The 26,629-nt window shown below is 39.8% G+C and overlaps 1 protein-coding gene and 1 pseudogene across 6 annotated transcripts in view; one reads left to right on the top strand and one right to left on the bottom strand.

The window, feature by feature from the left end:
• NFX1 (nuclear transcription factor, X-box binding 1) overlaps positions 1 to 26,629 on the bottom strand; it is a 65,862-nt gene that overhangs the window by 3,939 nt on the left and 35,294 nt on the right. For 3 of the 5 annotated variants that reach the window (XM_081518735.1, XM_081518754.1, XM_081518760.1), the window contains 10 exons: positions 23,640 to 23,670; positions 19,183 to 19,262; positions 18,052 to 18,160; positions 12,866 to 12,985; positions 10,575 to 10,654; positions 8,074 to 8,304; positions 7,133 to 7,206; positions 6,230 to 6,331; positions 5,456 to 5,497; positions 477 to 575 (listed from right to left, as the gene is read on the bottom strand). In XM_081518735.1, coding sequence (XP_081374861.1) covers positions 477 to 575; positions 5,456 to 5,497; positions 6,230 to 6,331; positions 7,133 to 7,206; positions 8,074 to 8,304; positions 10,575 to 10,654; positions 12,866 to 12,985; positions 18,052 to 18,160; positions 19,183 to 19,262; positions 23,640 to 23,670 — 968 coding nt within the window. Of the gene's footprint in view, positions 1 to 476; positions 576 to 5,455; positions 5,498 to 6,229; positions 6,332 to 7,132; positions 7,207 to 8,073; positions 8,305 to 10,574; positions 10,655 to 12,865; positions 12,986 to 18,051; positions 18,161 to 19,182; positions 19,266 to 23,639; positions 23,671 to 26,629 lie in introns of all 5 variants that reach the window. The other 2 variants (XM_081518724.1, XM_081518744.1) reach the window with 1 other exon arrangement.
• LOC145516898 (heterogeneous nuclear ribonucleoprotein A1-like) lies at positions 13,916 to 16,937 on the top strand (annotated as a pseudogene). Its single transcript, XR_014061848.1, has 2 exons — positions 13,916 to 15,986; positions 16,130 to 16,937. The product of XR_014061848.1 is annotated as a heterogeneous nuclear ribonucleoprotein A1-like (transcript).

Genomic DNA, 26,629 nt, shown 5'->3' with positions numbered 1-26,629 from the left:
CAGAGGCCAGGCAGGAACTGTCAGATAACAGAAGGCTGAATGTGATGGAACAAAGGAAGAGAAAGTAATAAGAAAACAATTATGAGAAGAGAGAAGACAGAAAGAGAAACAGTCATCAGAGGGCCAGGAGACAAGAGGAAAATAAGACTGTTACCACCCAAGTGAGGACCACCCATGTGACAGAGACCTGGATGGGCAGAGGTGGAATGTGGCCAGAGACCCTTCACTGCAAGCTAGTCTAACCCTTGGAGGGCCCCAGCTCCTATCACAGGGGCCAAACACACACACACTTTCCAACTTCAACTCTTCAATGGGACAGTTTTTAGAAACCAAGAGAATGACTTATTAAATACCATATAATTTCTTATAATAGATATATAAATATATAAACTGGCTCAACCACAGAGGACTACATATCTTAAAAGAGCAAACATCTGGTAAGCCACACCTAAGAAAGTAGGTATCAAGTCACATACCTAGCATCTTCTTTCAAACTGTCACTGAATTTTGACCCTGAAGAACGTACGTTGAAAGGATCAGAATCATCACTGATATGAAATGCCTCTGCTAACCTCCTGAAAGAGAGTGAAGTATGTAAATGAAAGGAAAGGAAGGAGAGAAAAATTATCACATAGTAATAGAGTGCCCACCAGGTTCTACATTTTTTATACATTAATCATCTCATTTCAGTAAACCTGATTATTCAGGAGAATAAGAACAACTTGGGACAAGATATTGAATTGTCTTCACAGAACAAAATAAGTAAGATAGATTTAACAACATAAGTGCTGCATTAATTTTAATGCGTTTCCTTTCAGACTTTTCCTCTATAATTTTAAGTAGTACATGAAACTTTGAATCTTTTTTTAGCATTTCTCATATTACTGTTTGATTTTCACACTCCCTATATTAATAGCTGCATAATCTTCTAATTTTATATGTCCCACAATTTACATAAGCATTCCCCATTTAGGTTCCAGTAACAGTCCCCCAGTTTTTCAATATTATAAGTAACACAGTAACTCTGAGCAAAAACCTTTTAAGATTATTTCTCTGGAAAATGTTTCCAGGTGTGGCATAACTACATTAAATAGTATGGACATGAGACCCAGATCATCATGGTCTAAGGGTTCCACAATGCTATTTGTGCTTTGACTGGCAGTTGTATGAGTCTCATGGCATCTCACCAACATCTGGTTATGTGCCCCCCCCCCTTTTTTAAAGATCGTTAAAATTCAGTTTAGCATTTATACACTTTTCTTTTACAAGGAGACAGGGATCTCTTACAAGCTTAATGCCCATAAGAATTTGGTTTATTGTTGTTAGGTTTTCTAATTTTTTACCAGTGGTTTAGTTTTCATATTTTCAAGAGAACTCCTAGTGGGGGAGATCTTTTGATGTTTTGATTAGTTGGCCACTAATTCAAATGTACACACCAATAAAACATAGCTGTGGGATGAATTTGGTCTGCCAGTTTTCCATTTCTGCAATGGAGCATGTATTTGCAACTTTAGATGGTATTTTCCTTTTCCTTTTCAAATTCACATGTCTTTTTTTTTTTTTAGGTCTGTGAGTAAGAAAGAATCCTTATATAGTGCAGGTCATTATGTCATTGTTCGAAGATTGAGGAGAAAATTCAAAAGGCTTTCAGAAATAGCTAGTTCTAATCAATAACTTTCATTTACTGAGCATCTACTATGTGTTAGGCTTGTGCCAAGAGTTTTACATATATCATCATTAGTTTTAATGTATTAATTCTCGTAACAACTCAGGGAGGTAGATACTATTATTGTCACTCACTGTTCACAGATGCTTGGGAAAATTAAAGCTTAGAGAGATAATGTGTTTTGTCCAAGGTCACACAGCTATGTGAGTGAAGCTAAGATTCAATTCTGGGCAATCTAACTCTAGAGCTATGGTTGGCTCTAACTGCTGTGCAATACTGTTTCAACTACACAAAGGTGCATTTCTGTGTTTTGGAGGCCTTCTATGCATTCACTACAGCATTTCTGAAATCTCTGGACTGCAGCAGAGAATAATGTGACAGTTCTTAAAGGACAGGAGTTTTGAAAAGCAATTATTACAAAGTTACCATAAGGGTCAAACCAAGGGAAATTTGGGCAGTGCTATTAATCATATTACTGTCTACACATTTAGTCACCTAAAAAGGTATTATTAACAATTGTTCAAAGTTGCACTTTTAGGTAAAACAAGACTGCACTTGTCTGCCTTTATCTGTTTCTGCTTAACTCTGTCCTGAAAAAATTTCAAAGAATAGTAAGTTACAAGAATATTACAATGGAACTTCCTTAGTGGTCCAGAGCAGCTTCGAATCTGGTCTGGGAAGATACCATATGAGGGGCAACTAAGCTTGTGGATCACAACTACTGAAGCCTGAAGCCTGCACACTCTAGAGTCCATGCTCTGCAACAACAGAGGCCACTGCTTGCCACAACTAGAGAAAGCCCACAGACAGTAATGAAGACCCAGTGCAGCTAAAAAAAAAAAATTACAATAAACTCCTACATACTCTTCACCTAAATTCTCCAAATATAAACATTTTCACAGAACTATACCTTTAATCTTTGTTGGAACTAGGAAGTTTGTCAGGCATTGAATAAATGCCCCTTAATCTGATAACGAATATACTCAAATAACTTACAACAAACATCACAGATAGTGGTGAAATATCTATTATCACTATCTTCTATTCAATACTGTACTGGAGGCCTAGCCAGTGTGATATGGCAAGAAAAAGAAAAAAGTTAAGAATTAGAAAGAAATTAGAAGAGGACATGATTGTGTACATGCAAAATCCAAAAGAAGCTACAGATAGACTATTAGAAGTAAGTAATTTAGCAAGGTTGTGAATACTGGTCAACAAATATCAATTGTATTCCTACATGCCAGCAATAAGCAATGAGAGAATTAAAATTTAAAAGTGATAACAAGAAAAAAAAATACCATTTATAATAGCATCAAAAAATATCAAACGGCAAGAAACAAATCTACTTAAAGATGTACAAAATCTATATACAGAAAACTATAAAAATATCATTGAAAGGAAACATGACTAAATATAAGGATATATTTTGCTCATGGACTAGAGGCCTCAATATTACAAAGTATCAAATATCCCCAAACTGATCTATAAATACCAGCTCAATCAAAATCCCAGTTTTTTCTTGCAGATATTGATAACCTATTTCTAAAATTTAAATGGAACTGCAAACAGCCAAGAATAGCCAAGACAATCTTGAAGAAGGACCATGTTTGAAGAGATATGCTACCACTTTTTAAGACTTGTTATAAAGGTACAGTAATTCAGATAAAGTGGTACTAACACAATGGAACAGAATGAACTCAGAAATAACCCATATGCAACATGACTACTTGCTTTAAGACAAAGGTGGCACTGCAGCTAACTGAGAAAAGAATTTCTTGATAAATGATACTGGTCAAATGAACATTTGTTTGAAAAAAAAAATGGAATCATGAACCCTCCTTAAACCATGATTAAAAAAAAAAAATCGGTCCAAGTTAACTATAGTTCTAAATGTGAAAGGTAAAATAAGGCTCCTAGACAATAACACAGAATACTATTATGACCTCAGGATAGAAAAATACTTCTTAAACAAGCTATAAAATGTATTATTAACTAAGGAAAAGATTGACAAACTGAACTACATTAAAATTAGAAAGTTCTACTTATTAAGACACCATTTGGAGAGTGAAAAGTGAACGCACAGAGTGTGAGAAACAACAATATATAAAACAGGACTTCCCTGTTGGTACAGTAGATAGGAATTTGCCTGCCAATGCAGGGGACATGGGTTCAATCCTTGGTCTGGGAAGATTCCACATGCCTCAGAGCAACTAAGTCCTTGAGCCACAATTACCAAACCTGTGCTCTAGAGCCTGTGAGCTGCAACTACTGAAACCATGTGCCTAGAGCCTGTGTTTTGTAACAAGAGAAGCTACTGCAATGAGAAATACATGCACTGCAACAAACTTATTCTTACTCAATGAAGAGTAGCCCCCGCTAGCCACAGCTCAAAGCTCACAAGCAAGAATGAAGACCCAGCACAACCAAGAATAAATAAATTTTTTTAAAGGAGAATAAATTTATTAAAAAAGAAAAATATATATATATATAAAAAGGTGGTGGTTTAGTTGCCAAATCATGATCGACTCTTATAACCCCACGGACTGTAGCCTACCAGGCTCCTCTGTCCACAGGATTTCCCAAGCAAGAATACTGGAGAGGGTTGCCATTTCCTTCTCAAATAAAACAAAGGACTCATATCCAAAATATATAAAGAATTCCTAGTAATCAATATGAAAAAGACAGATGGTACAATTAAAAAATAAGCAAAGACTTGAACTGGTACTTCACAAAAGAGGATATCCAAATGGCCAATAAACATATGAAAAGGTGTTCAACCTCACCAGTCATCAGAGAAACATAAATTAAAAGCTCAGTGATATTCAGTTATACATCTACAAAAATGGATTAAAGTTTAAAAGACTGACAATTCCAAGTGCTGGCACAAACAGAGCGCAGTGGGAAATATGACCCTGTTCACGGGAGTGTAACATGGTACAACCATTTTGAACACTGGCAGAATCAACAGAAGCTGAAAATATGCATACCTTATTAATCAGCAATTCTACTCCTGATGAGTTTATTATCCAACAGGAGTGAGTACATATATACAGCAAAGCAAGTACAAGGATGTTCTTTACAGAGCATTGTTTGTAATAGCCCAACACCAATAACAATACATGTAATCTATTAACTATAGAATAGATAAGTGATGACACATTACTAAAATAAAATAAATATTGTTCAGGAATGAAAACAAACAAAATACTGCTACATGCAACAAAAGGAGTATCACAAATATAATGAAAGAAAACAGACAAAAAACACTACCCACATGATTTCATTATTTAAAGTCCAACAACAAACAAAAATAATTTAAACTGTCAGAAGTCAGGATACAGGTTATATCTCAGTGGAGTGGAAACTTTCTATATCTTGACCTCATTGCTGATTACACCAATGTATTCACTTTGTGATGACTCACTGATATGTATAGTTCTGATCTATATGTATGTTATACTTCAACATAAAAGTTCATTAAAAGAATTTTAAGCCTCTTATCTCCATTGGAATCAGGAAGTCTGCCAGTCCCTGAATTAGTATGCTGTGGGACATGTAATGTTTATACTTGCCCGAAACCACTTAAGCTCATATTTCAGAAACATGCTGAAATCACCTAACTGTTTTATCTTTAGGCACTTCAATTCTTGATGACTAAATTTCTCCTGCTCTCCAATAGCAGCAAAAGACTCAGAGCAGGTGCTGAATGAATGCTTGAAGGGTTGCTCCCTCCCACTAACTTCACAGAGCTCAAAGACAATTAGATAAATCGTAGTTCAAACTACTTACTTTTTCCTTTCCAAGGCTGAACATTCCTCATCACACTCCAGCCTTGAGAAACAAAGAAAAAATTAAGTGAGAATACAGGTTTCACAACTCCTACTCTGAGTAGCTCAGTTGGTAAAGAATCTGCCTGAAATGCAGCAGACTGGGGTTTGATTCCTGGGTCAGGAAGATCCCCTGGAGGAGGAAATGGCAACCCACCCTAGTATTCTTGCCTGGTAAATCCCAAGGACAGAGGAGCCTGGCAGGCTATAGTCCATGGGGTCACAAGAGTCGGACATGACTTAGTGACTAAACCACCATCACCACTCAGTAATAAGTTCTTGGATGGTCACCCTAGAGACCGAGCCAACTCTGGCTAAACAATGGCTAGATGAGGTCCCTCTCAAGAACAGGTGGGCAGGCCTTTGAAGGACTTCAGAGTGTCCCCAGGCTGCTAAGCCCCCCAAATTCTCCCAGCAGCCCTTTGACAGCCCCATCTGCCCCTCTTGACACAGCCACCTCTCTGTTCTCTTGCAGGTTAAAACGTACATGCCCAGGTCTCTGCTTTCTCTGGCTACTATCTGGATGAGGCCCAGAAAAGCTTCCTCTGGTCTTAGCTGTGCCCTGAGTAGGATTCACTGCACTGAAGTGGGTGTGGCCTCTTAATGTCAGAGGTCTGTTGAATACTGTGTGTGCAAGGCTTTACTGTTGGGGACTGACACAAGTGAATGGTTCCTGCCCTCTGGAAATTAAGTCTAATGGGAGAAAGAAAGCACAGCTATACATTTTTTAAATTACCTGGCTTGGTGAATTTCCTTCTTAGTAATCAACTTGCTGATCTCCACTGAATCTCCAAGCTGCATGTCTGTTATTTTGGAGGCCATGGAAATAGCAGCTATTCTGAAGTACAAAAAAGAAAGAAAGGGAAGAAAGGCACTGGATTTTCACAAGAATCTCCTCACACCAGGCATACAAAATAGTCTTTCAAGAAAATCTACCTCTTGACAATCTGTGTAGCCTTGGAAGCCCATTTATTGTAACTATCCACACATTTATGTGGTATCTCAATTACTCTAAACAGATCCACAGGAAATGAGGTAATCAATTCCTTAGTACCCCCCTTGAACATCTGGGCCAATGCCCGGCACTCAGTGGGTATTCACAGTCAATCTGACGTTGCATACTCCTGAAGTCCCACCTCTATGACACATCTATGCATCTCTGCATCTCCAAGATGTTATCTCTGCATCTATTTGTCCATCCATCCTAACAACTCCACCCCTGTACTCAGATCCCCATGTGACCACACAGGTCCCAGGATTTCAGGAGGCTGCAAAGACAACCCACAGAACAGCCAGAAACCCCCAGACTCCAGTAGGAGCACAAGGCCTGGCTGTGCTACCACAAATGGTGGGACATGAAAGCAATTCATGCAACCTCAGGACATCTTCCCTTCTGATCTCATGGTGAAATAAGACCAGAGGTAGAGAGAAGGAAGGAGGAGGAGAAATAAAATGGTTTACAAATTAAGGTTAGGGAAGGTAATAAGGTACATAAAGCAATACTTTTTCTTTGAACCTGAAAAGCTAGACTTGAAATTTATTTAAAAAACTTTCCTTAAAAGTTGCAAAGATCCTGTAATAAATTCTTGTATACCCTTTACCTAGACCTACCACTTGTTAACATTTAAGTAGCACTAACCTCTGATAAGTACTGGATGCTTCCGAGCAAACCATGATTTCTTTTCTTCGTCCACATTCACACTGCAGCTCTATCTGAAATAAGATGAACATGGGGCAGCTTTCAGCCCACGGAAAACATGTCAATGGGCAGGTTTCATTTTTAAAGCCTCTCTTGAATAAAACCTTGGCAGAGAACAGAGAGACAGGGAAAGGCTACTCTCCACGATGGAGGAGCTAACCACACATGCAAACTGACAACGTGGTGGCTGACATGCTAGGAGGGAAGTGCCAGGTTTACAGTGCCCCTTACTGGGAATTATTCCTGTCCTTAATCCTGCCTGAAGGGGCAGGCCTAGAATGAAGTTTCTACCACCAAACCAGAGGCAGACACTTGACCCAGGACCAGCCGAAGTCTAATCAACTCCACTTCATCCCTCCGCTTTCACCTCCTCAGGGGAGAACTTGCTTCATCCTTCAGAACAGTTAAGTGCCCCATTCACATGTTCCTGTGGAACCCCTGCAAGGGTGTAACTACTTCACAACCCTTATCAGAATCACAGGTAATTACCTGAGTAACTAGTTAGTATCTGTCCATCTGATTAATGGAACCACGTGTCTCCTGTTCACTGGTAGAGCTCCGGCATCTATATAGCATAACATCTTATACAAAACAGACACTTACATACTTGGTGAATGAATGGAGTGGGCAATCAGTCTCTCTTGAGAATTCGATCAAAGGGAGACAGAGACTGGTCAGGTGGCAGTGGGTACTTTCTGGACTAAAAGGCTATCTCAAGCTTGGCAGACGGAAGTCCACCTTTCTCTTTGTTAACTTGCAGTTTCTTGTAACCAACGACCCCCGATTAAGATGTGTGCCCAGGTGCCACTGCAGGCAGTTCTAGATTCATTAGCAGCACTGGGACCACAGCCAACACCCCACCTGGAGCCAGGACTACGCACCTTGGCCTTGCAGGCGGTCACTGGGCAGGGCAAGCTGAGGTGGCAGGGTGCCATACACGGGTGGCCACAGTCGGCTCTGGAGGTGGTGCAGGGCTGCTTGCAAACCTCATCCCCCAGACATTCTCCTTTGTGACAGAGCCTCTGACACTTGTGCATCCCACACGGTAGTGTGGCACCGCAGGGTAATCCACAAGAGATATCAACCAGGTGACAGGGAATGTTGCTTCGTAACTAGGAGAGACAGAAGTAGCCGGGTTCTCATCTCCATTCAGGATCTGGGGTGGGTTTTAACCTCCTACTTAAACATTTCTGAACTTTCAAAATCAGTATATTTAAAAAAAAAAATTTTTTTTTTTAAATCAGGCTGATTTTCAAAGTCTAAACGGTTAGTTTGAAAAGAAAACAAACCTGAACTTTACTTAATAATGCTTATTATGGTTTGAAAGGATTTGTTTTAGCAGCCGAGTGTGACCTGCAACATAAAACTTCCCAAGGTGAGTAACAGGCATGTGAAACCAGATAACTAGGGAGTATCTGAAAATGCTATGACTAACTGGGAGGGTCAGGGGACCTTCTACCTCTGCAAACAGCTAGGGCACTGAGTTGACAGAAACCTTGGGGGTGGGGGCACCCTTGGCTCATGGTTTCCGGACTGCTGGCAGGGCAGTTTTATGTAATTAAATACTCAGCTCTCCTCACATCTCCCAACCCCTGGTCTCCCTAGTTTTAGACAGCTCTGTCATTAAAAAAATTAAGAGGCAACAGGCCATGGAACCGCCAAGTCATTTTTTCTTAAGAAATTGTCTTCACCCAGGATTCTTCACTCGAGGAAAAAGATGCTGGGATTTTACTCCTGTGGGACCAAAGATTACTCTCATGTATCAGCTCAAAGTCTTTTAAGAACCCTCAAAGAGAGGAGTATACTCGACTCGGATGACGCATAACCTGTACTCTTGAAGAGGGCTTTGGATTCGGTATTTTGGTGGAAGGTATTCCCAGTCACTAAACACTCCCTTACTTCACCACTGGGATAATTCCCGTACACGCTGTGCCCTGTGCTGCTTCCACCCACATTACCTGCCTATCTTCTCATCTTCCTTCAGGAGGTTATTTATGTTACTTCCTCCAGGAACACCTTCCCTGGGTAGGGGTCCCTTCAGTACTCTGTACTTCCCACACGACTGTACCTATAATTGACAGCTCATTTGTCTGCTTTCCGTCCCACAGTGAAGGCTCCACCAGGGCAGGGCCAGCCCCTGTGGTTCATTTCTCAATCACTTGAACCCAGCCTGTTACCTAGTACAGAGCAGGCATGCAGTAAATATTTGCTGACTGAAGTCCAACAACACAAAGATAACACATGGATCTCTTAGAATGGTTACTCTGAGAAGAAGTAAGATTTTTCAGAGGAAGAATAAATACTAAGGATTATGACTTGAGAACCTCTGACAGGAAATAAGTGGAGAAAAATACATCCATCAAGATAAGAATACTGAAAGCATGTTGTCATAGTCATCAAGAGTTTCAAGAAATGTTGGCCAACATGTTATGAAGTAAAAAAAGCAGGTTACAAAACAGTATAATCTTCATAGAGTAGAGGAGACTATGTAATACACATGCCTGAAGTCTATACACCAGAATGTTTAAGAGTATTTCTTTCTGGGTAGCAAAACTGTATTAACAGTCTACAATGAATATGCTTTTTAAAAATTAAAGAAATTTAAAAATTGTTTCAAAGGGTCTATAGTCAGAAGTGCCAAATACAGCTTAGATGCTAAGAATCAGGATGAAAATCCTTCATGGTAGTGGCAGTGGGGAGGGGCAGGTTAGTGGGGAGGAAGGTGTTTGGGCCATCAGCAGGATGGAAATCTGTGAAGGGAGTAGAGAGAAGGATCGGTGGTAACTGGCAGGGAGCCCACCTGCACCCTTGGGATGTCCTCACTATAACACTTTTCCCCAGACTGGCAACCCCTCCCCATGCTAGCTAACCTGGATGCTATCTCTGAACACAGCTCATGTTCTCAGGGCCTACTGGCTGAGTCTCATTTCATTGTAACCAGATTAAAAACGAGAGCAGAATAGTCTAAGAATGCTACTGACTGCATGGTTCCATTTATGTGACCTCCTGAAAAGGCAACAGACTTTGTTAGGGCAGACAACAGATAACTGGTTACCGGGGCTGGAGGAAAGTGGAGAGTAATTCTGAAGGGACACGAAGGAATGTTTGGGGGTGAATGACCTGTTTCAGATCTTGACTGTGGTGGTGGTGACATGACTATATGACTGCTTTTGTCTAAACTCATAGACTTGCATGCTAAAAAGGGTAAATTTTATTTTATGCAAACTATACCTTAATGATAAAAAAAGAAAAAAAGTGGCAATAACAAATCTCTGCTTCTTTGGAGCATATTTACTTTGAGAAACAATGAGGCTAATCCTCTTAACGAAATCCAATCATAAATCTCTGGTTGGAACAATGAACAACTTGAGAAAAAGCTTACCTCATGTTTGCCCATGCACCACTTCTGAGTGAGGAAAGTACAAGGAGGGCACTTGTCCTCACTATGACAAGAATGATACACTGGAGAAGGAGAAAGGTAAGATCAGAATTATGTTCAAATAACGCCACACCAACTATTATATGTACTATAACAGCATTTGACATGGAACTTTTAAATTTGGGAGCTGGAAGTACTTTTTAAAGTGGTCACTGAAAAGTAGAAGTAGTTGGCTTTATATTAAAGTGCTGAAAAATGAGCATGAGAAAAAGAAACCCAGCTGAAGAAGGCAAGACACAGAAGCAGAGAAGGGGGCAGCTGGTCCACCCCGTCTCCTGCAGCATGACCACATGGTCTGTGCACATTACTCAGTCATGCTTGTGGTCCTACCTTACACAGCTCCTCTCTTTTCAGACATCTTTGTTACTTACCTCATCTAACATGCTTCCTCTGACTCCTTACAATTTCTTTACTGCCTGGAAGAGGCAGTTCATTAAAACTCATCCCTTACAATGAAGCCTTCCTTGGCTGACTCCTCCCTGCCCTGAGCTCTCTTGCTCTCCCTGACCTCTTGGTTCTGAGGCAGATGGCTTGCTGCCATGCTATCTGCCCCATCTTCATGCAACAGCTGGCTGTGGCAAATGTACTCAACTACCATCTTCTTCCTCCCAGAAACAACAGAGCCCCCTCCAGGTCCTGGGCTACTGTTTCCTTCCTCTGAACCTCCCTCTATGTCTGATACCATGCTGGATATACAACAAATGCTCAAGAAAAGTGAATGCTGAATGAAAGCAGGCTAAAACAAAACAAGTCACAAATGGCTAAGTTCTCACTATGGACATTCATCAGCAGGATCTGGACTTCATCGTAACGTCTGCAAGTGACTATAAAGAAGTGAGTGTGAGTGAGTGTGCTGAGTGTCTGCTTGAATATCAACTTCACAGCGGCATGGACACCACTTGCAAACTAAGCTGGGAGGGTCATCTTAAGGTCTCCAGGGAAGGAGGGACTTCTCACTTCATAAGGAATTTACTTAATTCTTCTTCACTCGTAAAAAAATTAAGAACTGGTTGTTTCGTCAGTCTCAATCATATGGCCAAACTTAGTGTAAGGATCAAATCTGATGACTTAAGTTATGTCAGGTTTGCCTCTGGGACATGACAAAAGGGAAATGATAGGCCAGATACAGTCTGAGGGGAAAGCCAGTGACTAGACTGGACGGTAAGTGGGTGATGTCAAGTAGCTACTGGTCTGGTGTCTACAGCAGTCTATCACAGGAAAACTGGAAACAAATGTCCAAATGAGACTAACAGAATCAGTTATGGCCTATCCATGTAACAGGACACCCCACTAGAATCTAGAAAAATATTCATTGATAAGGAGATTAAAATTACAGTAATAGGAGAGAAAAAAATCTATTACTTAAAATAAGTTCAATAAAATCCCACTTTTATTTTAGGGGAAAAAAATGCAAATATATATTTTTACCCATGGAAAAAGGCCCTGAAAAATCACCAGGCAAGAATACTAGAGTGGGTTGCCATGACCTTTCTTCAGGGGATCTTCCCAACCCAGAGACTGAACCCAGGTCTCCCACATTGCAGGCAGATTCTTTACTGTCTGAGCCACCAGGGAAGTCCGAAAAATACACAGTAAGGCATAATTCCTAAAAAGTTACATAAGATTTAATTTCAATCTTTTGATTTTATTTTTCTTTCTTTCTTTTTATATATGTTGCATCTACAACAAAACTGAAGTTACTTTTATAAAAAGATGGTTAACTTTGAAATATGCACCAAAAGTGGAGGCCATAAAAAGGAAGACAAGATCAGCTGGGGTTTCTCCCGACATTCTGGGTGTGTTTGACATCCACAGGGTAAAGCAATGAAAAGCACTGATTCTCAGCTGTGGCCCAGATCACAGACCCATCTTCATAGAAGCAGCCCTGAGCACAGGGAACAAGGAGCAACCACGACAGTGTAACCTGAAAGCAGTGAAAACTATCATGTGCTGTGCTAAGTTGCTCAGTCGTGTCTGACTCTTTGTGACCCCATGGACTATAGCCCATCAGGCTCTTCTGACCATGGGATTCTCCAAGCAAGAATACTGGAGTGGGTTGCCATGCCCTCCTCCAGGGGATCTTCCCAACCCAGGGATTGAATCCATGGCTCCTGCATTGCAGATAGATTCTTTACTGCTGAGCCACAGGGAAGCCCTGAAGACCATAATGCAACATCCTAAATGAAACAGTGTGAGCAGGCTGTGAGGTGTGGAGGCAAGCAGATGGGACCCACCTGGATGGTCACATTCATGGACTCTGGCACAGGTCTGGGTACACTCAGGGGGCCTGGTGCCACAGGGAACTGGAGGGTAGATCACTGATGCACCACAGTGGCAGGTTAATTCATCAAAACCTGGTGAAGCAGCAGGTAAAACAAACCTTCATGAGTTTGAGATTTGCACACAGGTAACTACAAAGACATTTTTTTGAGGGGGGCTTATATTTTTAGAGGCCGCCTTATCTTTAAAAAAAAAAAAGGTTTTTATTTTATTAAAGTTGTCTGGTAGCAAAGCATGCAATTTTTACTTGCAACAAACTTTTAAGTCCATGAGTAATCTGAGACATTTTTACATGTATTTTATAAACAAATGACCTACAGAACAGAAGACTTCCACTAGAGATACAGATACTTTTTTTCCCTAACTTTTTGGTTAGGAAAATGGATAGAGATTATGAAAGCCACAGACAGTTAACAAACACACAAAAATATACATTTGAATATAAACTTCAGAGAGCCACTGAAGCCATTAAAAAATTTTTATAAGCATAACTGGCATCTATCATGATAGAAATACGAAGCTGAGACGAAGCCGAGACCTGCATCTGAGTTCACTAGGCACAGTTCAGCAAACTCACAGGGGACTGCCAACAAGCAGCCAACTGTGTCACGAGCTCTCCTAACCCTCAGACCCTTAGGGAAGTTAGTTCAACTCTGGTCCAAGGTGGGGGCCGGGTCTTTGGCCATGGTTCTCAACTAGGGACCAAGCGTCAGAAGCCCAGGCCCTCTAGGACTCCTCCACTCAATGCTTTTCTCCAGTCAATACCTCCAACAAATCCTTCAGAGGGTATATAATGTGGTGGAAAGAGTCCTGTAAATACAGTGGGAAATTGAGGCTTCTAGACCCGAAACTACTTCTCACTTGCATAAGGACTGTAGGCAGGTGACTTAACACCTCTGTGATTTCTTCCTTTTGGTCAAAAGGGGATAACAACCTTTGACCTACCTACTTGGAAAGCATATTGTGGGCAAGGGCTAATATATGTGAAACAGCTAGGTAAAGAGTAAGAGGCTACATAACTTATCTTTATGGAACTCCATGTGTGTGATTTATAACAAAGCACTGACTCAGCTTCTTTTTGAAATATGGTAGTTCTACTATTTTCCAGAGAAGGTATGTTGGGGAACCATGATCCAGGCTAATCTCTTAATGGACCAGTTCTCAAAGTGTGTACTGCTGACCCCTATGACTCCCTGAGATCCTGTCAGGGAGTCCAGGTCAGTTATTTTCATAATAATAGTTAGATACTATTTGCTTTTTTCACTGTGCTGACATTTGCACTGATGGTACAAAAGTAACTGTTGGAAATACTGCCAAAGGCATTCGAGCAAATCAAAGCAGTAGCACCAAACTGTAACCACTTTATTTTTCACTGCCAAACAAGTAGACAAAAAATGCAAGGTTCACTTAAGTCCTTGATGAAGAAGTAAAAAAAATCTTAACCCTTAAATACAGGTCTTTCTAATATTCTGTGGAGCAAAGTAGGATATCTGCTTAAAGCACTTTTGTTGCACACAAAAATACAGTCATCCCTCAGTGTCCTGGGTGGGGAGGGGGGCTGGTTCCAGGACTCCCGTGGATACCAAAATCTAAGAATGCTCAAGTCTCTTATATAATATGGTATAGTATTTGCATACGACCTATGCACATCCTCCTGTATACTTTTTTGGGGGGGCTATAATTTTGGATTTATTTCAGAAAAGCTGTTGACATTATCTTGTAAAGTTAGATGCCTACATGCTCTGAAAAGCAATAATTCTACCCTAAGGAACAAATTTTAGAAAAATTATTATGTAAGTGTACAAGAAGACACATGCAAAACATAACAGCAACATTAACAGTAAAAAAATGCTGGAAACTACACAAATGTCCTTTGACAAAGGAACAAATCAATAAATGATGTTATATTTACTGAATCAAACATTACAAAGCAGTGAAGATGTATGAAACCCAGCTATTTACAAAAATATGGATGCATCTTAAAATATAATGTTGAATAGAAATGTCCTATAAGACTAGATAAACATAGAACTATTTTTATGAATTTCAACATAAGCACAATTGGATCATATACTGCTTTTGGCTTACACACATATGTCAGAATAGTGACATATATAGTTTTCTATAGTAGTGTAGAAACTACTACTATAAAGCTACTTAAATGCTCTACCAGTTTTCTCCAGGAGAAAGCACGGGATAGTCAAGTGTAAACAGGTAGATGAAATTCACATTAACATTTAAGTTCTTAGGTTGCATAATGGCTCCCCTGTATATTTTAAATCATCTCTAGGTTACTTATAATATCCAATACAATATAATGCTATGTAAACAGCTGCCATCAGAAAACAAATTCAAGTTTTGTTTTTGGAACATTCTAGAATTTTTTCCCCTTGAATGTTTTCAACCCATGGTTGGTTGAGTCTATGGATGTGGAACCCACAGATAGACAGCTGTCTGACCACTGGTTGTTTTAAAGAATTGCACTTTTTTGAGTTCTGAACTGAATTAACTTTTTTTCATAACACACCATTTTGCCTGAAAAAGTAACCAACAAACTATGACTATTTAGACTTGGGTATTTTGGCAGATACTTAATCAAAAATTAACAGTGAGCCTGTCATTTCAAGAAATCCAACTTTGTTGCCAATGATAACATTCAAGCTTTCAAGTGAAAATAGAATTTTGGAAAATATGCACTTACAACTAAGAGCTTGACAACTTCCTAATACTTTTCCCAAGACTTTTCTGATGAGATTGGTAATATATTAAGGAATGTGAGTTTTTAATATAACATAAACGGACCCATCTTAGAATCACTGCCTGCAACCCAAGATTAAGGGACAACAGAGCAATTACTTTTTTTGAAGTCTCAATAGCTTTTCTGCCCATAGATTCTATGAGTAAGCACTGTTGAAGTCTCCCCCTTCTATTGCCATCATGTCTCAGTCAGAATCTCCCAAAGAGCCTGAACAGCTCTGGAAGCTCTTCATTGGAGGTTTGAGCTTTGAAACAACCAATGAGAGTCTGAGGAGCCACTGAGCAACAGGGAACACTCACAGGCTGTGTGGTAATGCTGCTGCTGCTGCTAAGTTGCTTTAATCGTGTCCGACACTGTGCGACCCCATGGATTGTAGCCTACCAGGCTCCTCCGTCCATGGGATTTTCCAGGCAAGAGTACTGGAGTGGGGTGCCATTGCCTTCTCTGGTGCGGTAATGAGGGATCCAAATACGAAGTGCTCCAGAGGCTTTGGTTTGTCACATATGCCTGTGGAGGGGGTGGACGCAGCCATGAGTGCAAGGCCGCACAAGGTGGATGGATGAGCTGTGGAACCCAAGAGGGCCGTCTCGAGAGAAGATTCTCAAAGACCTGGTGCCCACTCAACTGTGAAAAAGATTTTTGTTGGTGGCATTAAAGAAGATACTGAAGAACATCACCTGAGAGATTATTTTGAACAGTATGGGAAAACTGAAGTGATTGAAATCATGACTGACCGAGGCAGTGGCAAAAAGAGAGGCTTTGCTTTCATAACCTTTCATAACCATGACTCTGTAGACAAGACAGTCATTCAGAAATACTACACTGTGAATGGTCACATCTGTGAAGTAAAGAAAGCCCTATCTAAGCAAGAGATGGCTAGTGTTTCATCCAGTCAAAGGTCGAAGTGGTTCTGGAGACTTTGGTGGTGGTTTTGGAGGCAGTTTTGGTGGGAATTCTGCAGAGGAAACTTCAGTGGTGGAGGTGGCTTTGGTGGCAGCCGTGTTGGTGGTGCATATGGTGGCAGTGGGGATGGCTATAATAGATTTGATAATGATGGAAGCAATTTTGGAGACGGCAGAGGCTACAATGATTTGGGCAATTACAAGAATCAATCTTCAAAGTCTGCACCCATGAAAGAAGGAAACTTTGGAGGCAGAAGTTTTGGCCCCTATGGTGGTGGCAGCCAATACTTAGCCAAACCACGGAACCAAGGTGGCTATGGTGGTTTCAACAGCAGCAGGAGCTACAGCAGTGGCAGGAGGTTTTAATTACTGCCAGGAAACAAACCTTAGCAAGGAAGGAGAGCCAGAGCCAGAGAAGTGACAGGAAAGCTACAAGTTACAACATATTTGTGAGCTCAGCCAAGCACAGTGGCGGCAGGGCCTAGCTGCAACAAAGAAAACATGTTTTAGATACTACTCATGTATATGGGCAAAAACCCCCAAGGACTGTATTTGTGACTAATTGTGTAACAGGTTACTTTAGTTTCTGTTCTGTGGAAACTGTAAAGCATCCCAACAAAGCATTATTTTTCCCAACAAAGGATTTTAATGCAGATTTTTTTTTTGCACCCATGCTGCTGATTGTTAAATTTAATAGTCTGATCGTGATGCTGAACAAATGTCTTTTTAAAAAATATGCTGTGTGTAAAGTTACTATATTCTGAAGCCATTTTGGTAAACTACCCAAACAGCATGAAGTTAGAATTCCTATAGGGTGATGCCAGGTTCCATGAGAAATTTATTTACAACTGGCTTGGGTGGAGAAGGCATTATTTTCAGAAACCTTGGTGTAGTTGAACTGACAATTACTGTTTTGTGACCTAGAGTTAGTAATGGAGTTTTTTGGTTGTTAATATGATTGTTGGCACATCCAATGTAATATGTCTAAACTGAATTATGGCACCAGCCGCCTGGAAAATCCCATGGACGGAAGAGCCTGGTAGGCTGCAGTCCATGGGGTCGCTAAGAGTCGGACACAACTGAGTGACTTCACTTTCACTTTTCCCTTTCATGAATTGGAGAAGGAAATGGCAACCCACTCCAGTATTCTTGCCTGGAGAATCCCAGGGACAGTGGAGCCTGGTGGGCTGCCGTCTATGGGGTCGCACAGAGTCGGACACGACTGAAGCGACTTGGCAGCAGCAGCAGCAGTTCTAGATGGGAATGAAGCTTGTGTATCATCCATTATCACGTGTAATTAATAAAAGATTTAATACTCTCTTTAAAAAAAAACAAGGTCTCCATATACCTGAAATACTAAGGTCTCCATATACCTGAAATACTTAAGATTCGGGAATCTAAGAAAGTCGACTGCCCAGGATCTATTGTGCCTGACTTTCTAGAAAACTCTTATGATAAAGTATACAGTGAAGACACTCACTAGCTTGCCAGCACGTCTGGCAGTTTCCACGATGACAAGGTTCTTCACATCTATGAAGGCCACAGCGGAGTTTCCTCCCACAAATCAAAGGACACTTGTGCTCCTTATCCTAGGAAGAGAGGTTTGTACATACATATATTTTTGCATGATAGGATCTTAGTTCCTCGACCAGGGATAGAACCTGTGCCCCCTGCAGTGGAGTCCTAACCGCTAGACTGTCAGGGAATTCCTAAGAGATTTATTCAGATTTGCTTACAAAATTATCTCCATTTTATAGTTTCCATAAACAAGATTAACAAAGAAGCTCTCCACAATTACAGATTGCATGAGGTCTGCAATTAGCTTCAAAATAATCAGGGGAGGGGTAGTAGGTGGGGATTCGGATAAAACAAGATTAGTCATGAGCGGATCACTACTGAAGACAGATGTTGGGCGTATATGACACATACTTCTCTCAGCTTTTTTATATGTCTGAAGTAGTCAATAAGAAGTCTTTAAACTTTCAAACACTGGCTTATAAATAGGTCTTTATCACTCTTCACACTGTCAATATAAATGCCAAAAATAACAATTATGTATTACATATATATACATATGTGTATATATATATGTACTTTACTATTAGTATACCGTGTTACCTTGTTCACACACACACACAATAACACAGTACCCACTGCCAGGTAATGCTTTCTCTATTTAGTTTCACAGACGTGGATATTTCAGATAACTGAAACTTGTTCCTTTAAAAACTGCCACTATTGTTTTGCCCACTGATCTGACCCAAGGAATATATGAAACTTGAATCCTGAGTTGCTAAGACCAGGCGAGTCTGTGTGCAGCAACAGTACACAGTCTCCTGCAGATGACTACACACACTCATCCAGTGGTCTTGGGCTCTGGGGCCTGAGGCCTTTCTTCTTTCCCTTCCTCCATGGTGCCACAGGCTGACTTCCTGATCTGGCTGAGGACTAAAAAGGCCCAGCCTGTCTCTCTGGCAGCATTCTGACTGCTGCTCAGGGGCCTCTCCCAGTGATTTCCAAATCTGGGCTGCATTCTTAGACGGCTGAGGCTTCCAGAAGCCCAGTCCCTAGATGAATGCAATCTGACTGTACTAATGATCAATCCACTTACCACACAGCATATCTCATTACATTTATGCCGTCCACATAACCGTTTCTTGTTACACCTCTTGTCGCACATAAATGTAGCATCTGCTATGAACAGTTAAGAAGAAGAAAAAGTCAAAGGATATGAACATTCATTCAACAAATATCTGTGTGACTACAAGCTGAAGAAATAAAATGTAACAATGTAAACAAATTAGTTATGGTGAAAGCGCATATTTAAATAAGATCATTTTTCACTTGTCAGTCAAAAAAATAGAAAACAGGAAGACTATTCAAGTGTCCATTGATAGATGACTGGATAAAGAAGATGTGGATTATATGCAGTGGAATATTACTCAGTCATTAAAAAAATCTTGCCATTTTTGACAACATGGATGATTCTAGAACATAGTTATACTAAGTGAAATAAGACAAATACTGTACGATTTCACTTATATGTGGAAACTAATGAGCAAACATAACAAAACAGAAATAGTATAGATACAGAGAGAAAACAGATGGTTGTAAGAGAGGGGTCGGGGGAAGAAAGAAAATAAGCGAGGGAGATTAAGGGAAACTTCCAGTTACAAAACCAATGATTCATGGGCATTAAATGTACAGTGGAGGGAATATAGTCAATAACTAAGTAATATCTTTGTATGGGGACATACTGAAACTAGACTTATTGTGGCAATCATTTTGAAATGTATAGAAAAAACAATACGTTGTGTGTAGTGGGCACTAATATAGTGTTGTAGGTAAATTATATTTCAAAAACAAACTCATCAAAGAAATTCTATTTATGGTTATCAGAGGCAGGAGGTGAAGGAGACAGAATTGGATGAAGGGAGTCAAAAGGTACAAACTGCCAGTTACAAGATACATAAGTATTAGGGATGTGATGTACAACATGATAAACAGAATTAACACTGCTGCATATTATATACAAAAGTTTTTAAAGAGTAAATCCTGAGTTCTCATCATAGACAAAAAATGTTTTCTATTTCTTTCATTTTGCAACTATATGAGATGATGAATATTCATTAATCTTATTGTAATAATCATTTCATGATATATGTAAGTCAAATTATTATGCTGTATACTTAAAATTTATACAGTGCTATATGTCAATTATATCTTAATAAAATTGGAACAAAAAAAAGGAAATAGGAAGACTGGGTGAAGGTGTAGAGAAAAGGTACACTCAGTGGATGGGAGAATAAACTTTTAGACTACATATGTATCTATCAAAAATTTAAGTGGTGGGACTTCCCTGGTGGTCCAGTGGTTAAGACTCTGGCTTCCACTGCAGGGGGCACAGGTTTAATCCCTGGTCAGATCCCACAGGCTGCTGGGTGCAGCCAAAAAAAAATTTAAGTGGTAATTCCATTTTAAGGAATCCTCCCTACAGATACACTTCCGAAAGTAGCTAGGACAAGCAACAAAAGCACAAGCAACAAAAGAAAAATAAATTAAACCTGACCAAAATTAAAAGCTATTGTGCATCAAAGGACACCATCAAGGAAAGACAGCAATGTAATGGGAAAAAATATCTGCAAATCAGTTATCTCATAAGGGTCTAGGGTCCAATATGTATAAAGAACTCTTTCAACTCAATAACAAAAAGACAACTCAATAAAAAAATGGGTAAAGGAATAGACTTTTCTAAAGAAGATATACCAATGGCCAAATACATGAAACAATGTCCAATATCATTTGTTATTAGGGAATGCAAATCAGAACCACAATGATTTATCATTTCATACCCACTTAGGATGACAGTAACAGTAATAATAATAGTAATAAAAACAGAAAATACCAAGTGTTGGAGAGGATGTGGAGAAACAAACCCTCAAACATTACTGGTGGGAATGTAAAAAGTGTGATGGCAATTCTTTTAAAAATTCTACCTCTAATCAACATATAATCCAGCAATTCCACTCCTAGGTATATACCCAAGAATTCACAACAGGTACTCAAAGGGGGCAGCAGAGAAAGAGATGGTTAGATAGCATCACCGACTCAATGGAAATGAATTTGAGCAAACTCTGGGAGAAAGTGGGGGACAGAGGAGGCTGGCATGTTGCAGTCCATGAGGTCACAAAGAGTCAGGACATGACTTAGTGACTGAACAACAATAACAACTCAAATAAAAGTTTATGTACAAATATTCATAGTAGTACTAGTTGCAATAGTCAAAAGAAGGAAACAAAATTAAACGTCCATCAACAGATGAATGGATAAACAAACTATGGTATATACATACAACAGAATATTTTTCAGTCATAAAGAGGAATGAAGTATTGATATGTGCTACAAGGCAGATGAACCTAAAAAACATGCTAAGTTAAAGAAGCTAGAGACAATATGTAAAGGTTACATATTATATCAAAAACTCAGAATTAAATCCAGAGCCAGGAAGAAGATTAGCAGTTGCCTGGGGCTGGGGTTGGGGTAAGGGGGAGTGAAAATAAACAAAGGGTTTCCTTTTGGGATGCTGAACACACTTTAGAATTGATAGAGGTAATGGTTTTACAACACTGTGAAGGCACTAAATGCCACTGAATTGTATAATACGCTTTAAAATGTTTCACTGTATGCTTTGTGAATTTTATCTTAATAAAGGTGTTGAAGGCGCTCAAGTGTTTAAATGGCATATCCACATACAGAATGCCCTAAAGAGGGAGAGCTATACATACTGACATGGAAGAATATCTTTGATATATTGTGGAGGGGGAAAAGACCAAGTTCCAGACAGTATGTTTAGTAAGAACTTAAGTTTAGGGGAAAAATAAAATCATACTAACACATGTATTCATTGGTATGAATACAGAAAAGATCTGGACCCATGCCTGACAAATTAATGAGGTAGTTTTATCAGGGAAGTAGAACTAGGAGGGGAAAATGGGGATGAGGGTGTATTTCTACTACATATATTTAACATCTTATTAAAGTGTACTAATATAGTAAGTTTTCAAATTATGCCTTTTAATCACCAAAATTTTGACTGTGGTTTTGAGGAAGTTACTTTTGGTTATTTCAAGTATTCAGACATTTGAGGCAGATATTCAGCCCTTGTCCACCTTCCCCAGGCTAACAGATACTTAATTTTGTTCAGAAACTATCCACCCATGTGCTCCTCCATTATACTGAATAGTCTAGCCTATCATGGTAATTACATTCCCTTTGTGACAGAAAGGTTTAGGCAGAAACATGTGCTACAAAGTACACTGAGGGTCTTTCGGGGCTGTCTTCTTTGCTCTCAAGAAGGAAGAGAAGGTTAAGAATCTCTCTTTCCTTTAGATGCACTGGGAGAGGACACAAAGTGTGAAATTGCTGTAGCTCACTTATACCTATGAGGGGAAAACCAAGAAAATCATAGGAAGCTGAACTGGAGTCCTAGAATCAATGGGTTTGGAATTAACCAACCTTGGACTTGTTCTGCCTCCACACTTCCTATTATGAGAAACAGTAAAACCTCCTTAGAGCTAAAGTCATTTTCCTTGGGTTTTATGATACCTATAGCCAGGAGCACCCTAAATAGTACAGCTTTCTTCTTGACCAGAAAAAAAGCTTTTATTTTGTGTAAGTTTATCTTCTATCACTTTTCCAAAACAGTTCTAAGGTGGTTTAAACAAAAATTGCATGATGGTTAGTAAAACATGGGTAGAACCATAATAAAGTGGAATATCAGGATCAAAGACAAAGGAAGAAACAATATTCTAGTTCTGAAGGCTGAGAAGGCTGCTGGCTGAGTCACCCTGTTCTAAGTATCCAACAGGCCTATCAAGCCACAAGGAGATCAAGCATCAGAGTCAGTTTTTACAAAGCTTGCTCCATTAGGTGCTATTTACCTTCTCTTCCTATACCAACATTTTATTATGAAAACTTTGAAACATGTAAGAAAGCTGAACAAATTTATAGTGAACACCTATATATATGCCTATTACCTAGATTCTACCAGTAGTTACACATAGTTTTTCACATTTATTCTTCAACTATCAGTTTATCTTAATTTTGGATATTTTTCAAAGCAAGCTACATACATGAATATGTTTCCTTTATATTTTATAGCATTTCTTTAATTAGAATTCATGTTTGTTTGTTTGTTTTTGAGATAAAAGTTACACAGGCTTCCCTGGTGGCTCAGTGGAAGGATGGTGGTAAGGATATGTGCCTGCCAAGCAGGAGATGCAGGTTCAATCCATGGGTTGGGAAGATCTCCTAGAGAAGGAAATGGCAACTCAACCCAGTACTGTTGCCTGGGAAATTTCATGGACAGAGAAGCCTGGTGGGCTACAGTCCATGGGGGTTGCAAAGAGTCCCAAGAGACGACTATACAACAACAACAACAACAAAAAGTTACATACATGTACAAAATATCTTCACTGAATTCTAACAAACACATAACCCATCTCCCTGTCAAGATGTAAAAATTACCTTCACCCCAAGGAGTTCCCTCATACCCCTTCCCAGTCATACCTTCACTTTTGAGACTGGTACATGGAAGCTCCTACAGAAAAAGAAAAGGGAATAGTAACTACTTTAGGAATAAACGAAACAACACAACTGCAGTACAATGCTGAATGTAACATGCATATCCCAAATACCCAGGACCTCTGGCAGTCACTATCTGGAGCTGGGTCAGCCCAGTCCCTGTATTCTTTACTCACAATAGGTCCCCAGGTCTAACAACTTTTCATGCAAATATAATTGTAATGTTCTTTGTGGTCTGACCTCCGAACTCACAGTAGATTACATATTATAAAATCTGAATGGAAACAAGAACTGCTAAGGTATGCAGAGCAAAGAGAAATAACTGGCAAGGGTATAGACTGAAAAAGCAGATATAAGAATTGAAATATGTAACAATTAGTACCGTATGATGCAGGGGAAAACAGCTCTACACACTCAGGAGTACCATAGCAATGCTACTGAACTGTAACAAAGTGGAATGCAGAACTCCTTGGCCATTCAAAATTTTATTACCCTGGTTTCAATTATGTGTGAACAGTCTCAAAAGTCTATCACATGTAATTCTGCTGATGCATGTTCCTGAAAAACATGTGTGGTGAGGCTGCTGTATGAAGAGCAAGTCAGTCACTTGGGAGAAAGGGTGTCTGGCTGGCTGCCCAGCATCTCTGTCCAAATTTGGCTTTGATGTCACGGACAGGCTGCTATATACTCAGAAATAAGCAACATGATAAAAACATTTCTTCTTTGTGAAAATGACCCTGAAAAAAAGGAGCAGCTGCTAGAGTTGATAACAGACATGAAGCTAAGAAACTGAAGCTTCTTGGATAGAAAAACATTTTCAATAAATTAGCGAGTTGGCTGGGTTCTAAGATAGGAAGAAACTCCTCATACGCTCTCTAGAGATATAAAGCAAAGGTGACTCAGGAAACTGCTTGAGTGAGTGCTCCAGTTAACATGAACACTGAAAAACGTAAGAAATGACATGCTAGGAGTCTGGGGTTTTAAGCACAGGCCACCCTTCGTTTGGCCCTACAATAAACCTCTCTCTGCTCCAAACTGCGAAGTTTCATTTGTTTGGTCTCGCTGTGCCTCAGGTATGTGAATTTGCATTTGGTAACAATTTTGGTGAAGCCAGCCTCAGAGTCTGTGCTGGTGCACGATGACCGTGGCCAGAGGTAGCCCCCACCCTGAGACCCCAGCAGCTGCCAGAGCTCATTCATTCCAGGGAATGGGAAGGGACTCTTCCTGACAGGCAGGTGCCAGCCGCCCCAAGACATGAGGCTCTTTAGAGCTGAGGGAAAAAAAAGAAATGATATGCTGGAGTGGTATCTACACCTGCAGGGAAAAACAGAGCTTCTATAATATATATGAATTTCAATAAAAACTTAAATACAGCATTCTTTGTTAAAAGGTAGTAAGATACAGCACACGTTTCTCAAAGACTCCTACCAAAGGGGTTAAAAGAGGACAACCTTTGAAGCTTTAAGAAATTAAGTTTTTATTTACCTAGAAAACTCACTTCCATGGAAAAGCCCATTCCATTACAAAAGACATTTCAGGAAAAATCTGGCTGAACAATGAAGTGATCATTAGTGTTTCAAAGAGATCTTTCACTTTGCCAAATTGTTTTACAGATGAGCTCCTCCAGCAATTTTATAATAAGACTTTTATTTGCAAAAATTTAATTTACACATAACTTTCAAAAATACACTCACTGCCATGGGGTCCACTATTCGAAGGAGTGAGGTAACAGAGTGAATGAGAAGCAAAAAAGCACACAGAGAAAGGGACTGCTATGAGAAAAACAAACTGACAGGAGTCATGTCTAGGTAGTGTATCCCCATCCTGTTTGTAATTCTTGGTCACAAAGAGCACCTCAAGGCATTACTAAATTTATGATTCCTAAATCAAAGTATTTCACAGCCTTCAAGCTGGTATCTATAAAGCATAAAGTGGTCCTGTACCTGACATTCAACATATCTTTACTATCCTATGTATTATATGATTTTGTTCAGAAGAAAACCCCACACATCTTCACACAACTTTAGTCTCATGTAAATTGCACTAATTACTCTGACATTCTTTCTTTTAATTCTGAAGCTTATCTATTAAGCTAGCTCCTAATTTATGGACAATATCCTCAGAATCAATTTGCAAGTCAGCTGCTATCCAGACAGTGGGCTGTATTTAACAAATAGTATCAATTACTCAGAATTCTGTCTCTACTCCAGCCTGTGCTCTGCCAGGACAGGTGCTAATTATGCACTGAAATGACCAGAAGTATGTCAGAGAGCCGGGCAGATCAACATTCAGTATGTTCCATGAGTAAAATTACACAAAAACTTCCATAGGAAAGTTTCCTGCCTCTTCTGGTTACAGAAACAGAAATGTGCATCAATTCCAAAACGGTAAGATGACTTTTTAATAACACATGGTCCGATCAAGGTTGTCCCAGGCAGAAAGCAGAAACTGACAAAACAAGTTGTATGGTGAAGAATTAACATTACCTGAAGAGAGGTTTGGCTTTTGCTACTGGCTTCTGGGAGATAATCTTGGAATACTATGCTTGATAGGAGTCTCACTGTTTGCCTGGGGCCTTGGGTCACCACAAAGTCTGATATGATTTAGGGTGCAGGCTGGCCATACCGTTAAGACCAATAATGTGGTTTCTGGTGTAGGCTTTGGGTCACACAGTGTTAGCATACTTCTGGAGGGACTGGAGGCTGAAACCAGCTACATGGACAGTCAACCATACCTACATGATGAAGCTCCAATAAAAACTGAACACCCATGCTTGGGTGGGTGAGCTTCCTTGGTTGGCAATACTCCACACATACAGTCACACACTGGTGGTGACAAAGTAATACTGTTCCAACTCCAATGGGAGAGGACAACTGGAAGCTTCATATTTGGTGCTGTCTTGCATTCAGCCCTACATACTTCTTCCTTTGATAGATGGTAGTCTGTATTCTTTCCCTGTAGTAAACTGTAATCAA

This window comes from Giraffa tippelskirchi, chromosome 1 (genome assembly GCF_054371585.1).
Source record: "Giraffa tippelskirchi isolate mGirTip1 chromosome 1, T2T-mGirTip1v1.2.pri, whole genome shotgun sequence".
NCBI classification, from domain to species: Eukaryota; Metazoa; Chordata; class Mammalia; order Artiodactyla; family Giraffidae; genus Giraffa; species Giraffa tippelskirchi.
This window is presented reverse-complemented; position numbering and strand designations above follow the sequence as displayed.